Source organism: Neopsephotus bourkii, unplaced genomic scaffold (assembly GCF_033783945.1).
Source record: "Neopsephotus bourkii isolate Nb327-2 ecotype Australia unplaced genomic scaffold, CSIRO-AGI_Nbou_v1 NB_335, whole genome shotgun sequence".
NCBI lineage: Eukaryota > Metazoa > Chordata > Aves > Psittaciformes > Psittacidae > Neopsephotus > Neopsephotus bourkii.
In genome coordinates this window covers 1,762,853-1,779,272 of record NW_026900841.1, presented here as the reverse complement: position 1 = coordinate 1,779,272, position 16,420 = coordinate 1,762,853, and the positions used below count along the sequence as shown (strand labels likewise).

General features: G+C 48.6%; 1 protein-coding gene across 2 annotated transcripts; it reads left to right on the top strand.

The window, feature by feature from the left end:
* Positions 1-88: 88 nt before the first annotated feature.
* ERLIN1 (ER lipid raft associated 1) lies at positions 89-16,208 on the top strand. Of its 2 annotated transcripts, XM_061348112.1 has the most exons (12): positions 89-184; positions 547-670; positions 1,433-1,514; positions 2,026-2,072; positions 6,864-6,925; positions 8,031-8,156; positions 9,301-9,374; positions 10,432-10,490; positions 11,479-11,570; positions 12,105-12,194; positions 12,462-12,541; positions 12,734-16,208. In XM_061348112.1, exons 2-12 carry the CDS (start codon positions 558-560, stop codon positions 12,950-12,952), a joined length of 1,044 nt encoding a protein of 347 aa, XP_061204096.1. In that variant the 5' UTR covers positions 89-184; positions 547-557; the 3' UTR covers positions 12,953-16,208. The 2 variants fall into 2 exon arrangements, with proteins under 2 accessions (XP_061204096.1, XP_061204097.1); XM_061348113.1 differs by lacking the exons at positions 89-184; positions 547-670; positions 1,433-1,514; positions 2,026-2,072; positions 6,864-6,925 and adding an exon at positions 7,669-7,822.
* Positions 16,209-16,420: the final 212 nt, after the last annotated feature.

The window sequence follows — 16,420 nt, the reverse complement described above, 5'->3', positions numbered from 1 at the left end:
CCGCTAGGCCCCGTTCACGCCGTTGCCTGGCAACGCGGCGGTGGCCGTGGGCGCGCCGCTGTGACGCCATCGGCCGGCGCCTCGCGGCCCGCTCCACGCCCCCAGCCTGCCCCGCGCGGCGGTGGGAGGGGCGGGGCGGGGCGGGAGTGGGGCCTCGCGGCCGCACGTGGGCTCGCGCCGCCAGGTACGGGGTGCGCGCGGAGAGCGGCCGGGCCAGGCCTTACCTCACCTCGGGGACCTATCCCGGTACCGGTTAATGGCGGCCGGCACCGACCTGAGGCCTTTGGGGGGACAGGGGGTGCGAGGGGCAGCCCCAGTGTGCTTCCCGTGGAGCCGGGGGGGTCTCGTCAGCCGTTGGCGTGAGGGGGTAACGCGACCTCGAGGAGCGGAAGGGGCACCCGCTGCGTCTGTGGTCCCGGAGCGCAGAAGCGTTTGTGCTCGGGAACGGGACAGATCCCGTCAGGGAGGAGGGAGAGGAGGTCTCCGTGCTAGGCGGCGGATAACCGGAGTGCCGCCGGCCGGGTGGTGACGGCTTGTGTCCCGCAGGTGATGTGAGGATGACCATGGCCCAGGCTGGAGCCGTAGTTGCAGCTGCCACAGGACTCCTCGTCTTCTTCCTGTACTCCTCTATCCACAAGGTTGAGGAGGGGCACCTGGCCGTGTATTACAGGTACTGCCGCCTGCCAGCGCCTCAGCACCTGATGTAGGCTGCCCTGAGTTTCTCCCTCTCAACTGGGGTTCATCCCTGGCCCCAGATCCCTGCTCTCCCCGTTGTTTCCCTCCAGGCTTTCCCCTGAGGTGGGCAGACTGTGTTGTTTCTGCTCTCATACGTGGGCCCAGGTGGCGTGGGTCTGTACAAAGCTGTTACGAGTTTTGGGCTTTCTGAATTCTGCTTCTCCTCCTTCCTTCCCTTTTCTGGGTCACAGTTCGGTTTTTAACGATTGAGGGACTAAAGCTTTTAGCCCATCCAAGATTTTCACATCTGTTGATCTCCCTCATTCACCGAGGGCTGTCACCCCTGTGTTGTGCTTTGGGTGAGGGACTGTGCCGAATGCACTGGGGGGATTGAAACTGGCAGCGTTGCATCAACTGCTGGATTTTTCCATGGTTACTGGTGAACTATTTAGAGAGGGAAAAATATGTGTTCATGAAGCTCTCTATGATGTTGCTGTTATGGAAGAATTCAGCCAAATCTGCCTTTTCTGAAAGTTAATTGCTCACAGGCCTGAAGCAAATGACTGCTGAGTTGCAGCAGGCAAGTATATGCAGTCAGCCCCTTTGTAGGAGAACTGGTGGCAGATTTGGTGCAGGTGAGTGCTGTCATTTGCACTACTACAGCTGTGATTCCTGGCAGTTGGAATGTGCTCACTCTCAAAGCTAGCACTTGATGTTTCCCAGTTGTATGAGCCTTTCCCTGTTTTCCTTCTTCTAGGGGTGGTGCGTTGCTAACCAGTCCAAGTGGCCCAGGCTATCACATCATGCTCCCGTTCATTACCACCTTCAAATCTGTGCAGGTTTGTGTCTTTTCACCTTGGAAGAGGGTGGGTAGGAGGAGGTCCTTGATAGGGATAATGTTGGATGTGGGTGGCAACTAGTGTTTGCAGAGGCGCTTGGTAATGTGGTGGTTGGAGCAGCAGCTCCTCAAAAGCCCTTGATTCCCTCTGCCTGACCCAGCTGTGTGCTGGGACTTCTCCTTTTGATGGAATCTCCCCCACATGTGTGTTGCTTGGGACAGGAGATGTTTCGCTAAGGGAGGACAGGCTGTGTTTGTGGCCCTGACTTTCCCAGGAGAGCTGCAGGCTTTAGTGCCACAGGAGCCAAGAGTAGGGAAATAAGCACAGCTGCCTTTCTGACACCCAAAAGGCAGTTGGAAAGAAGTGTGTTTTCTGTCCACATCTGCAAGAGTCAGGAGGGAGGCAGAGGATGCATTTTGGGCTTCACGTTCCCATGTGGGAGCCTGGGTACAGTGTGTTTTTCCTGCAGAATGGAGTGTTTTGGTGAGCGGTGGTTGTCTTTTCATTTCAGACCACGCTGCAGACTGATGAGGTGAAAAATGTGCCTTGTGGGACAAGGTATGTTTTTCTTTCTTATTTCTAATGGTGATGGGCAGATCTGTCATGTGGTTTGCAATTAGTCGCTTAACAGTGCAGTGACTGAAAAGTAAGAGGCTGAAAAGTACAGGCACTTACCTTGAAATTAATTCCAAACGTCACACACACACCCCAAACATGCATCAGAGCAGGAGGATGGGAGGGAGTGCTCTTGTTTTTGCTGGAATTGATATTTAGAGGGTATTTGCATTTATAGTGATGGTCTCTTGATTTGTCTTGCTTTCTTCTATTGATTACTCTGACAGCCTGGTGCCTGTGCTTTGGTCTGTCCTTTGCTTTGCAGTTATTTCTAGTTTAAGTCTTGTGGCTAAATACAAGTGCTGACCCCAGTATGGGTAAAAGTCAGTGGTGAATGGGAATCCCCATGATGGGAGATGGTTCATTTCAAAAAAGCTGAAACAAAGGAGTCTCCTGGAGTAATTTGTGCATTTTTGGAATTGACATCTCACCTGATATGAAGAGTGAGAAAGAATAAAGAAGAATCTTATGCATGGGTGTCACCTGCCTGCTTCTGAATTAAGCTAGATTAGCTTTTGGCAGCACAGACTGTTCTGTTGGTTTGTTCACAAGTCAAAGTGATGGGCTAAAACCAAAACTGGTGATTCTCTTTGGGTTTAGCTTTAGGGTACTCAACAGTATTTCTGTTTAAAGGAAAAAAGGCTGCATCCAGTATGACTTGAATGCAGCCAGGCCTTTGTGGTCAGTTAGAGTCTTTAGGTCAAGCAAAAAGTAATTGCAGAAAGGAGGAGTAAGACTCATTATGTTCTGTATCTTTTAAATGGCACAGTTAAAAAGCTATCAGAGTTTTAGCAGTGTGTTTAATGGCATGTTTTAGCTCATAAGTAGCATAAATAGGAGGAAAACTTCACCCGTGGGATGCTGTAAAACATCATCACATCCTCTGGGATGGTGTCCTGCTGTTCTGCAGGCAGAACAAGCAAAGTTTTCCCTCAAAGCTTAGCCACAGTAGATATGCTAACACAGCCCACATGAAACTGTGCTGCTTTGACTCCCTTTGAGCAGGGAGGCTGGACAAGATGACCTCCAGAGGTCCCTGCCAGCCTCCCCATTCTGCATGCTGTGACTGAAGAGCTACATGTTCTGTTTAATTCTGTATAGTTAGTTCATTAAGTTCCTCTTCCGCTTCAGCACTGTGGGTTTTGGTTGTGCAATACAGGTGGGTGTGAAGTTACAGGTACTAACCATGTTTTAAAACACCACCCAGCTGGTAAAGCAGTTCCAGGTTAATCATTGAATACACTTCAGACCAAAGGTCTCAGAAGCCCTGTCCATTTTTAAGCTGTTACTGCAGAAGCCTTTAAACTTGCTGCATTTGGAATCGAAGTCTGAAACTGCTCGATGCCAAAGAAGCTTTGAAGCCATGTTTCCATAATAAAATGTTAGCTTATAAGTACCAAATGGATCAAATCTGAAATTTCACTGTGCTAGTTCAAAGTCCATTACAAGAATAGATCCTAAACAGTTTAAATTCCTGTAATTGTCTATTAAGCCATCACATTTTAAAGGCTGGGATTCTCTGTCACCATATTCATATTGCCTGTATTCTCAGCTGCATTAAGAAGCTTCTGAATGGCTCTGTGGGTGTCCTGTCCCCAGTTTCTGCCTTACCTGTTCCTATTTATACTTGACAGCATTAAGTGAATTCATTAAATAGAGATATTTAAATACTTCGGCACAAATGACTGTTTTTCATAAACCAGCTGTTACCTGAGAGACAAAACCCATTCCATTCCAGCAGGTAGAATGTGGCTCTGCTCTAAGCTGTGAATTGCCTCTGGTGCCTGAGGTTTCTGCCTTTCCCCAGCAAGAAAATGTGTGCACAGCTTCTTAGAAAGCTCAGCAGTTTCCTCATGGCAGGTCTGCTCATACGCCAAAACCGATGGAAACCCTAGTTTTAGAACTAGCTTTAGAAAAGGGAAGTATTCTCAAGGACTGACTCAAAGAATTAGTTAGGAAAGAATATACTCCTAGGTGTACTGTTTGGGGAATACAGGAAATAGTTTGGAAATGGTGTCATGCAGCTGCTGCAGAAGAGAACAGGGCAGGTAACATTTTTATTGTAAACTTAACTGGAAGGAATTGTGCTAAATATTGGTCAGGTTTTGCAGTGACAAGGAACAGTGAGTAGCCAGGACACTAAGCAGTGACATTGCTCAAGCATTAGAAGTTTATTGCAAAGGTGTGAGAGTCCTCTTGTGCTCATGCTGCAGAGCATTGGCAGGAATGCAGATAGAGCACTGGGGGAATGCTGTTCTGGGACAGATCCCTGTTTGGCAGCCAGCCATATGGAAAAATGTGGCATGAATATTGCAGGTGAATGTACTGCATTAATCCCTGTATATGTAGACAGACCAAATCTGACCTTTAAGCCCAGTTTTTACATGCTCTGATTGCCTAGCATGGTCTGGTGTTGCCTGTGGTCAGCTCTTGCAATGAGCATTGGATCTTTGCCTATTTTTTTAATGGCAATGTCCTTCAGTTTTCCCCTTGTCTTTTCCTGGCCTGGCCTAAGCTAAAATCCTAAATCCAAGGCCTGCTTTCTAATGTTAGTTCCCTGTACACTTTCACCTTGTCCTTTAAAGTCAGGCAGTATTGCTGCCTGATTATGCCTGAATTTCCCCCGGGTGCACATGGTCTATGTGTTGATCCTTCTTTCAGACTTCCTATAGATTTCTTCTTGTTTCTGTCTTCCCTGAAACAAAGAGGCTGCTCTGCCTGACCAGCCTCATGAGCAGCTCTGCCCTGAGGACCTTGGGAGCTGCAAGGAGCCTTTACAGTGGCTGCAAGTGCTGGTGTTAGAAAAGCTACAGAAACTGCAATGGGGAGCTGCAGCACTGGACTTCTCCCTGTGGGAGTCACCCTGCCTAGCAAGAAGCAGGCTTAGGCAAAGAAAGATGTTTTGGGAATAGTAGTGGCCTCTTGAGTCTGAGCCAGTGGTTAAGCCATAGGTGCTAGAAAGCAAGTAAACCAGCTGTGGATAAGGAGAGGATTTGTACAGTTCTAGCTCAACAAGGTGTTTGAATTGCCCCAAATCAGTGCAAGATGCTCTGCCAGAGCAACTGTCCTGAAGTGTCCCAGAACTGCTGAGGAAAGTGTTCCCTACACCCAGGAGTTTACCAACATCTTTTGGATGAGGCTGTTTGAGATAAGGACTTCTCTGAGGTGCTCACTTTAAGATCAGAATATTAGAGTTTGGTTTGGCTCCTGGGTTTACAGCAGCAGGGTCAAGAGGGCCATCCCCACTGCATGATGTGAAATGAGGATTGCTCCAGCAGCTGCGTAGAGGGATGGGAAACACATTGGAAGTGCTTTGTGGGCCTCATTTAACCTGAAGCCCTCTGTGGGGAAGTACATGGCCAGCAGATTTGGGCTCTGAATGGTACCTGTTTCCTCAGAGGACTGATAGAATTCACTTCTGCCCTGCCTTGGTGACCCATGCTGGTTGAAATCCAGGTTTCCAGCTGATTGCTGTAGGTAGTGCTGGTTGGGTTAGACAGGCAGGAGGCAGTCCTCCCTGTTCTCAGGTACCAGCCTTTTTTGCATGTGAGGTGATGAGGGGCTGTGTAGGAGGCAGGTTGTCTCAGGTGCTCTCTTTTTCCTTCTAACACCCCCATAAAATTGGAATCCTGTAACGACCACAGTATAAAGATGTAGAGTGGACCTGATTCTGGTGAAAGAAGCCCGCATGCTCTGCTTTGGTTCCTCACCAAGATATCTGGAACTTACCCTGAGATGGTAGCTGGGTTTCCCTGTGCTACAGGTGTCATAAGGTGACTGGAACAAATGAGGAAGACAAGAAGATGCTGAGGAATGCTGTTGGACATACCTGCAATGATAAATAGTCATTCTATTGGATGTGATGGCACAGAGTGCCGAGCTGCTGAGATGGAGAAAAACACACATACCCGTCTGACTTGTGCAGCCTGACTTACCTGTAAAGGATCCACAAGCCTGTCTTATTTAATAGAAACAGTTCTCTAAGACAGAGCCTGCAAGAATGGCCATGGCCCAAAGAGAAATCTTGTGTGTAAAAGAGAATCATGTTCTTAATAGTAGTATAGCGGGCATGATCCCTTGGAGAGTGGATTATGCCTGCAGGCTCCTTTCAACAAGGTGTCTGGAGTTTTCTTGGCAGGGTACATGCCTGAGCACACGTGCGTGATTGTGGTGTTCCTGGAGAGCCATTCACAATGTGACACTGAAGCAGGGAGCGTGAATTAAAGTCTGCTACGTGCTTTGTTTCATCCTTTCTAGCAGGAGCCTTGTCAAGTTCCTGCTGGAGTTAGTAAATGCGTGAACTTCAACTAAGGGCTTTCTTCTAAGGGCTGCCTAGAAGAGCTGCATCTGCACTTTGTCTTCTGGGCAGCTTGCAAGTGTCATCTGTTGCCTTGTCGCCATTCCCTTTGTTGTGCTGGGCTCCCCCTTTCTGAAAGTTGCAGCTACATTCCTGTTCAAAAACATTTTCCTTTCACTGGCTAAGCAGGAGTTAACAAAGTGAAGCCAAAGTGCTTTGCAGACTTGCTGCAGCATGCTTGTGATTTATGGGGAGAGAGGGACCAGTCTGGACAAAGCTGGGGTTTGCTGCCATCTGATTGCAAAATGCTCTGAAGTCAGAATTGTCCTGGGAATGCTTAGTAGAACTTAGTAAAAGAGGGATTTAAATCTGCTCTAAGTATGGACCACTGTTAACTGTTGCAGTAATAATGACTGAATTCTCTTTCTCACTTCCAGTGGTGGTGTTATGATTTACATTGACCGAATAGAAGTTGTGAATAAACTGGCACCATACGCAGGTATTTCCCGTCCTGTTTCAGCAAGCAGCACTGTGACTGTCTTCACCCATGCCCTAGAGGTTCTGTCTTGGTTTGCAAGACTTCCTTCTGTTTTGCTACCCTTCTGGTTCCAAGAACGATAGCATTTAGTTTCATGTATGTATCTGCAAGCCCCAGGTGCGCATAGATGAAGGTAAATTCTAGGCTTCCTCCTCCCCTGTATGGTTAGAAATGGGATGGGTGCTTATGGAATCCTGTTTACTGCTGCTGAAGGGGAGACTGCCCATGATACTAAACACAAGGGATAAATTCCTCACGCGATTGCCAGCTCAGCTCCTGGGACATCACAAAGGCAAAGCCCACCTAGGAGCCTCTTGCCTTCTTACTTCACCAGCTGCTGAACCACAGACCCAGACAGCTTGTTTTTTTTCAGCATCATAGTTTAATGCAAAATGTTAGCACTACTGAGTTATCAAGGGGTGAATTCATGTTATAATAATTCATGTTAGATCTTAGTCAGTTCTTCACTATGAAGGTGTTGAGGCGCTGGCACAGGGTGCCCAGAGAAGCTGTGGCTGCCCCATCCCTGGCAGTGTTCAAGGCCAGGTTGGACACAGGGGCTTGGAGCACCCTGCTCTAGTGGAAGGTGTCCCTGCCTGTGGCAGGGGGTTGGAACTGAATGAGCTTTATGGTCCCTGCCAACCCAAACCAATCTGGGGTTCTGTGATTCTGTAATTGTGTGACTGATACTTGTTTTCACTTAGTAGTGTCTGTTCCTATGCATGCAGGTCCTGGATAGGCTTTACTGTTTCACTAATGCAGATCATAAATCAGGACCAGGCAGTATATCATGCTGTGATTACTCTGCACTTTGAAGTCGTATGATCCCAGCAGCAGTGGTGGAGGGGACCTCTGCAGGTGTCTCCTCTGACCTCCCTCCCAGGCTTCTCATTAACAGCTGGGCAGGGCAGCTGTGGCTTTGTGCAGCCACATCCTGAAAACTCCCCCCAACCTGTCCCAGTGCTGCACTACTTTCCTAATGTTCTGAGCTGTTGTTTGCAGTGGTGGCATTACAAAAAGTGATACATGTCAGTGGTGACCTGTGATAATTCTCTTGCTTCCTCAGTGTATGATATTGTGAGAAACTACACTGCAGACTACGATAAGACCTTGATCTTCAATAAAATTCATCATGAGCTGAATCAGTTCTGCAGTGCCCATACTCTGCAGGAAGTATACATTCAGCTGTTTGGTAAGTGGATGGCAACTGGATGTACCCACCAAAGGCTGTGTGATCTCCTTTGTCTTCCAGCGAATATGTTAGAGCAGGCTCCTGTGAGCAAACAGCCACTGTGCTGGAGTTGCAGTATATCCATGTGCTGCTTCTTTGTAACTTTACGCTTCAAAGATTCAGATTTCTTTGTCTGTTCACATCTGCACATGGGAGTTTGATTTCAGTCCTATTCCACTTAGGCCTGATTCTGGATGCACAAAGTAGCCTTCCTGCTCCTGTGTGTGCAGTCATGCCCATTGCCTTCACTGTGATGATGGTTTTGTTGTGTCTACTTCTACTTTTAGGCCCCTATTCTGTTTATGAATCGATTTTTTTACATTAAAAGCTTCTTTATGGTTGTTTTTAGCAAGTGAGACCCAGAAGGGACATGACCTCAGTTTGCTGCAGTGCTGTTTTTCTCACAAGGTGTAGCAGTGGTTCAGGAACGAGCAAATTCAGTGTTTCGCTTCTTGGTACCTGCTTGTGCCCCAGAGATGGAACAGTATTATGTTCCTTCTTGAGTCCTTCCAGTTCTTGAGAGCAGGGGAAAATAGGTATATGGAAGATAAAAAGTTAGTACAGTTTAATTAATGTTAAGGGATTCAGTCTTTGAATGCTCTACTCAAATAGCTGTGGTCAGAGAGGAGTTTCTGGTTGTTACACACAGCTTAATCATTCCATATCTGGTCATTTCTGTGGAAAGATCTTCCTGGAGCTTGGAAGTAACAAAATTCCTTTCATTTAAATAGCAGGTACTGGATCCTGCAGGCTTACCAGACACTTGAGGCAGAGTTGGCCACTGGCAGCAGGGTTGGTGTGGCTCTGGCTAGGAAGGGATAGACTTCTGCCACAGCTTTTTCTTGCTGAGACACTAAAAACCGTTTGCTCATAGCACAGATACCATGAGTTCATCAATAGCTGAACCCTTCTAGAGACACCAGATTGTGGCTTTTCTTTTGGGAACATCTTCCAGGGATATAGGAAGGAAAACAATGTACTTGGTGATCTTAAAAGGCTTACACCATAGAGATACCTGCTCTTCAAGGCCAGCTGACTGTCTGCCACACAAGCTGTAGGAGAAAAGATGGTAAGCTAAGTGGTCTCTCTTTTGCTTCAAACACAGATCAGATAGATGAGAATCTGAAGTTGGCCCTGCAGAAGGATCTCAATGTCATGGCACCGGGTCTCACTATCCAGGTAGGGTTCATTCCCTAACGAAGACTGTTGTTTTTCCATCTCTAACTTGCTCATCTTTCACTAGACTGATGAGTTTTCTTGCTTTCATTTTCCACATAACCTGGAACTGTTGAACCTTAAGTTGAGGTTTGTCAGTTGAAGACGGTTCAAATAACAATTACCACTTCTGAACATTGGTTTTACATTAGGGGCAGACCTACAGGATTGAGAAAAGGACCTTTTAGGCCACAGAACTTCAGGTATTGGCTTTAATTTGCAAAGAGCCAGAAAATGTCTTTATTTAAGCTACTTTTGACACACCTGCAGAGCTGGGTGCTCCAGTGTGCACAGTTCCTACAGGTCATTGAAAAAAAAAAGAGGTCTTCCATCTTTTCTGCACGTATACCAGAGATGTCGAAAGGTGTTTTATCCAAAGTGGTTTTCTGCTTACACTTAGAAAGTCATGTTTAATCTTAGCCCAGGCTATGGGATATACTGGCTTTTTGGCATGTTGAAGTTCAGGGCAACCAACTGAGAAAAATATACCTTAGGCATGCAAGGGCTAAGATGGAAATCTCCAGATTGCCACTGAGGAGAACTATGAGACTGTTTTGCTGTTCTTTTTGCCACATTTAGCTAGGCTGGCTTGCTGCATGCAAGGAGGGGAAACCTCCTGTTAATAGTATGGGTAATGCTACAGTAGATACTGTTCTGCTTTGGGGCTCAGTTGTGCACAAGCTTGCTCTGGTTTGATGAGAGTGACCCACAGGCAGTGGTATATCACAAGGAAGTTAGGATAGCACACCTCTTCAAACACCCAAGTTAGCTTGCACTCGGTTGCAGCAAGATTTCCTACAAAAGTTCACCATAAGGGGTGCAAAGACAGGAAGGGTGAACTCTGAGAGTGGCTGTGCTCGTCTGTGTTGTACAAGAGGGTTGGGAACCATTACATGTGGTCTTGGATCCATATGGAGATGTCTAGAACACAACAGCTGGTTTTGCAAAGGCATTCTTTAGTTATGCAGTTCCCATCAAAAAGTTTACTTTGAAATGCGCTCCCTTTGTCTGTTTTCAATAGGCTGTGCGTGTTACAAAACCCAAAATTCCAGAAGCCATCCGAAGAAATTTTGAGCTCATGTGAGTAGCTGTATGTAAAATTGTATGGATTGGTTTTGAGGGTTCAGCATGGGCATAATCCTATTAGAAAGCTCTTACCTGGTGCTTAGTTGAGAGGTGGGGTTAGTGAGTCCTTGGCTAGGTGCACTTCCCATTCTGTTTCTCCGTTTCCATATCTCTTTCACCTGGAATCCTTTCGGACCTTCACAAAGGTGTTTGTTAGCATCTACAGAGCCTGTATCAAGGCTGTGTTCCTCCTCCTTTATGTATGTATGATGTGCTATAGAAAACTTGTAGAAGACTCGTAAACAGAGCTCAGAGGTCTTGATGTCCCTAAGGCCCCTCCAGCAAACTCAAGAGTTGCTGACAGATTTTGCTCTGAGACATTCCCACGGAGATCTACTGTCCAAGTCCTTTCCCAAAGCAGGACCAGTTCCTCAGCTGTTCCTCACCCCCTGGGGATGGAGATTCCCAGCTGCTAAGGCTTGCACAGGGATGGGCTGTTTCCTTGGGGCTGCCTGGTGCTTCCTGTGCTGCAACCTGGCTGTCGCCTCTGGGGCTCTCACATTGCCCCTCTGAGCAGAGTCCAGCCCTAGTGCTTTCAGGGGCCCTTTTGCACAGGAGGAGGTGTGGTTGGATTCCACTTCACCTCCTCATCCCCAGCCCTGTTCCCAGAGTCTCTCCTCATATGCTCTGGCCTCCATCCCATGTCTGCAGTTGCCCTACAGTGGACTTGCTTCTCATCCTGAGGGCCTCAAATTGGATATAGCATCCAGTTGTGATCATATATATCATCCAGTTGTGGCCTCACCAGTGCCAAATAGAGAGCAGGGCATAAACACTTCCTTTGTCCTGCTGGCTACACATTGGCTCATACAACTGAAGACAGAACTAGTCCTAATGGTTGTGAGGACATGATGCTGGCAACTGCTTGGCTGCTTGTTCCCCTCTCATGCCCTGATTTGAAGAGCTGCTCACCAGCTCTGTTTCCCTGTTTCTCACCCTGCAGGGAGGCTGAGAAGACCAAGCTGCTGATTGCAGCCCAGAAGCAGAAGGTAGTAGAGAAAGAGGCAGAGACAGACCGGAAGAAAGCAGTCATTGGTATGTCACCAGTTGGGAGTACTAGCGGACAGGGGCCACACTGAATTTCCATTCCTACATCCCTCAGGAAGCCAGGGTAGGACATTGTCTTCCATTGCTGAGAGCTCCCTGAAGGAGGCCCAGCCAGGCTGTATCAACAGTCATTTAGAAAATACAAGTGTTTGTGCTGCTGTGTCTGTGTCTTGCCTCCCTCCCCATAGCAGCAGATACCTCTGTCCTACAGCGGGGCTTTTGCTACAGCAGGCCAAGATGTAGCAGTTCTGCTGGAAAAACTGGGCTTAAAGCTAAATGTCCCTGTGTCACACTTGTAAAACGGACATCAGCCAGTGCTGCTCTTGAAACATCAGCACTGTGCTTTCTTCCTGTCACTGTATTGCTTGGAGCACAAACTGGTGGTGTAGTGTCTGAGCAGAAAGGGAAGCAGCAGAGAGCAAACTGCTGGTGTGGTAGGTCCTGCGACTGGGTGCTGTGTCAGGGTGCTGATGCTCAAGGCCTGGGAAGTGAATGTCTGAGCTGAGCCTGTTGTGATTGCAGAGGCTGAGAAGGCTGCTCAGGTGGCCAGGATTCAGTATCAACAGAAGATTATGGAGAAGGAAACAGAGAAGCGGATTTCTGAGATCGAAGGTAACTGTGCTACTGGAAGTCATATTCCAGTAAAGAGCAGGTAAAGGAACCTCAGAGCTGGGCTCATAGCCATCACCTTCCTGCAGAAATAATAAAGGGTGCAGTAGCATGAGGGTCATTCCTCCCTCCCCCTTGCAGGTACCTCTCCAAGAAACTGGCAGTGCAAGTACAAGGCCAGCCACGGGGTGGCTCTCCCCATGGGACAAAGGCTCAGTGATGGGGCTACTCACTTGTTAATGATTCTTTTCCTGTCTGTTGCTGTGTTAGATGCTGCATTCCTAGCAAGAGAGAAAGCAAAAGCTGATGCAGAGTTCTATGCTGCTTGGAAGCTAGCTGATTCCAACAAGGTGAGCACTTGAAGGCTGGTCACTTGAAGGAGAGGATTTGCTTACTCTTTCCCTCTGCACAGGCGATTAGGTTAAAGTGGGCAGCACTGAAGAAACACTTGGTTTAACAACCCAGGAAGCAGCTGCCTGAGAAGAAGTCTAATGATGTAGGGCCCAGAAGGTTCTTACAAGGTCTGGTTTCTCTTTTTGTAGCTAAAACTTACCCCTGAGTATCTGGAACTAATGAAATACGAAGCAATAGCTGCCAACAGCAAGCTGTATTTTGGTGACCGCATCCCCAGCGTTTTTCTGGATTCCTGTGCCTTCCAGCAAGCCAATCTGAGGACTACCCAAGAAACCAACCTTCCTTCACAGGAGGCCCCAGAGACCTCTGGAGAAAACCACCTCAGAGCAAAGGAAAGCACTGGCTGACAGAGTTAGAAGGATACCTGGTGTAGCTCAACAGCTAGCCTAGCTGTGAATGGGGATGTTGCCCTGTGCTACTGGGGCAGATGCAGCGTGGACATCCTGTGTATAGGTGGCAGTTGGGTTGATTTTCTTCTAGCAACGCATTTGCAAGTGCTCTGCCTCTTCAGTTTCTTCCCCTGTTAAATTGGTGCTTCCAAATGAGGGATAATCCTGTACTAACATACCTATACTGGAATATTAAAAGACAGACACCAGGAAAGCCTTCCCTGCAGTAGGTGCAGTTATTTAGTGAGCATTACTCTGGAGGTAGGAGATGTGGCTTTGAGTGCTGTGTTGCCACCACTGGGCATTCCCCGGTGCTCCTCAGTGAGGCCAAGTGAAGAGGTTTCCTTCGTCCTGCCAATGAAGCTTTGTTGTGTGGACTCTGAGGCAGGTTTCTACCTGCGCTCTCTAACTCTCCTCAAGAACTCCAGTGGAGTGGGCTCTCCTTGGCTCTCCATATTGCTGCTCAGGCCAAGGTCTGGCCTGACAAAGAATGGTTTGGTGTGGAATAGGTTATTTGAATAGGATTTGCATAGCCATTATCTTCTTTCCTGTAGGCAGTGACACTAGATAACAACTTTGATCCTTAACAGGCTTATGTAACTCCCATCTCCAAGCAAGAGCCTCCCACTGGCTGCCTGTGACTGTAGTTTGTTTCAGCTGGGTGGCTGGGTCTCACCTTGCATCCTAAACCAGATTTCAGAGTGCATGGAGCACCTCCAAGCAGCTGTTTGGGAACAGAGCTGGGAAATCTTTGCTTAGGCCCCAGCCTCCCTCTAGGTTTTTTCATCAGGGAAGGGGGACTGAATTTCCACTGCTCCACCTTGCTGGCAAAGTGAAGAAGAGTGAAAGGACCCTGCTCTGCAGCAGATCAGATGTGTGACACCTCAACTGCAAAGTAGGTAAGGCATCATTGCCCCCAGTGCAAAATCCAATGCTCCAAGAAGTTGGACCTGCGTCGTGTGTCTTTGAACAGCCACAGCTGGGACTGTGTTGCTGGTCCTCTCATCACTGGCCAGGCTTTGCTGGTGTTTTTGTCTCCTGAGCGGTGCTGGCTCATGATCTTACCTCCTGATGTGTGTTGTAATATATCCAACCCTTGCTCCCTTTGTGCAGTGCAGGGTGAGAGAAAGAGGCATACTTGGGGGGTAAATCTGCTGGTGCAGTCTGTGTTCCTCTTTTCCTCTGTCCTTCCCTTTGCCTGTGAGGATGTGTGTGTTCCTAGGACCTGTTTCTCTTTGTGTTCTGCAATGATTCCAGAAGATGGTGGCTGGGGAAGCCAACTGGCAAGAGCTTGAGCTGGAATGCCATTCCCCAGCTGGTAGCACCACAGCATTGCCTGTCTCTGAGCCCACCACTTGTTCAGAGACCACCTTTTCTCCTCAGCCTGGAATATCTGTATGTTCGTCCTGCTTTCTGGTCCCCTCGGGTGCCCCTCAGATGGGCTGGTTGGTGCTGGTGTTGAGATCTGCCCCTGGCACCATCTGCAGCCTTGTGACAAGGGGAGGAACATGCCTAGCTTTTGCCTTGGTGAAACATTCAACCCAAAGCAGCCTGAATTTCACCTCTGCTAATGCTTTTCCCAGTGAGTTGTGTGGGCTTCAGGCTTTCCAGTGCTGCTTTCCTATCCTGCGTGGCTTGACTCAGAGGTTGGCAGTGTCTCTTCCTCAAGAAGGTTTGGTTACGTATGATGCCTTACGCTGTCTTAGCTCCTCTCCTGGCTGCCTCTCCATTTCTGCAGCAGAGCAGGGACACATTGACCCTGCCTCTCCTGCAGGCCAGCTTGGCTAACAGTAATACATGATTGTAGGACTTCGCAGCAGCTTCAGATGATGTTCTTTCTTCCTGTCTGCAAACCCAAGGCCCGGTTTGTTCTCTGCTCCAGGACACCAGTTCTTCAAACCCAGCCGTGGCTGGAGCCAGGAACCAGGTCCTTGCCCCAGTAGGAAGGCAGATGAAGGTGCTGAGGTTGTGCATGAGTGTGCTTCTTCATGCTCCAAGGAAGAGAGGATGCTGCTGTTGCCAGGAGGTGCCTCCAGTCTTGGTACACTGGGGTTGGTGACACAGCCATGTGCCATGCAGATCCCAGCCTGAGGAGCACTGACCTGAGCTATTGTATGGTGGGGCTCATGCCTTCACCTGCCAAAGGCTCCTCCTGGTGAAGAGCAGCCTTTGAAGGATACTGGGGGGCAGAGGAGCAGGAAGGATGTCCTTGTGATGCTGTAAGGCAGCATGGCAGGGCGAAGCTGAAACCCTTGACTGATGGCAAGAGTGGGCAGGCACAGCATGGGCCCCTTTAGACCCTGCAGTGCCCTCCCAGGGGAAGGGGCCAGGACAGAAAGGGGTTGGCAGTGTATTTTGTAGCTGTGGTGTTTGAACTGTCTCCTGGAAGCATTCTTTTGACTTGCAAGGTCCCTTTTTTCCTGTGGGAAGGGCTTCAAGGGGCCAGTGGAGTCACATCTCTTTGACCCTCCACCTCCGAAGCATTGCTGGCTTGCAGCAGGCGCTTTGCAGCAGGAACACATCCTCTCCTCACCCCACAGCAGCACTTCTACTGAATTTGGGGGCAAAGGCAGGGTTTATAGAACAGAAGCACGCCTGGAAGGGACAGAGACATGTCTGTCTCCATGTTGTGCTCACTGAGGTTGGGTGCTACTCAGTGTTGGTATCACACCCTGGGCATCAGGCTGGGTGGACAGGGGTAGGTTCTGCCAGCCTGGAAAAGACAAGAAGGGCACAGGGGCAACCACTAGAAGCAGTAACCAAGCAGCCCCCAGTTCTCCTTCGGTGGTCAAACTGCAGGGAGCAGGAAAGCCTTCCAGACCAGTGCAGGAAGGGCTGCTTCCCTTTGGATCTGAGCCTTGCTTACCCTCCCTACTGCCTTTCAGGTGGATTCATGGCTATTGCTGGCTAATTGTCATCCTGCTCTGTTTGGGTGTGCAACAGCCACCTCCTATCCCTGCGCTCTGAGGGATACCAAGGTGCAGGGTGCCACCAGGAACATGGGATTGAACTGGTTTTTTCTCTGTTCAAAAGCCCTGTGTGCTTCTGTGAGTAAAGGGGTCTGTCACTAGATCCACACCTTCTTTCAGAAAACATGGAATCGTAGAAGGGTTTGTTTGGAAGGGACCTTAAAACCATGATACATATGTTCAAGTTTACATGCACAGTGTTAAGTTCTTTTGATAAAGGAGAATAAAACTATTTTGTTAGAGTTTCCTTGGTGGCTTTGTGTGTCCTAGGGCTGGTTTCTCTGTAGGCATGTGGAGGGGGGACACTGTGCTTGTGTGCCTGCAGTGATAGTGCAGGGCCTGCACCTGGGGAGCCCTCCAAGCCTCAAAGCAAACCTGATGATGGTGCTGAGCAGCCAGGGGCAGCCCTTACTAGCAGAAACAGAACAGGCCTTTGTCCTCTCAAGATCATGCTGCC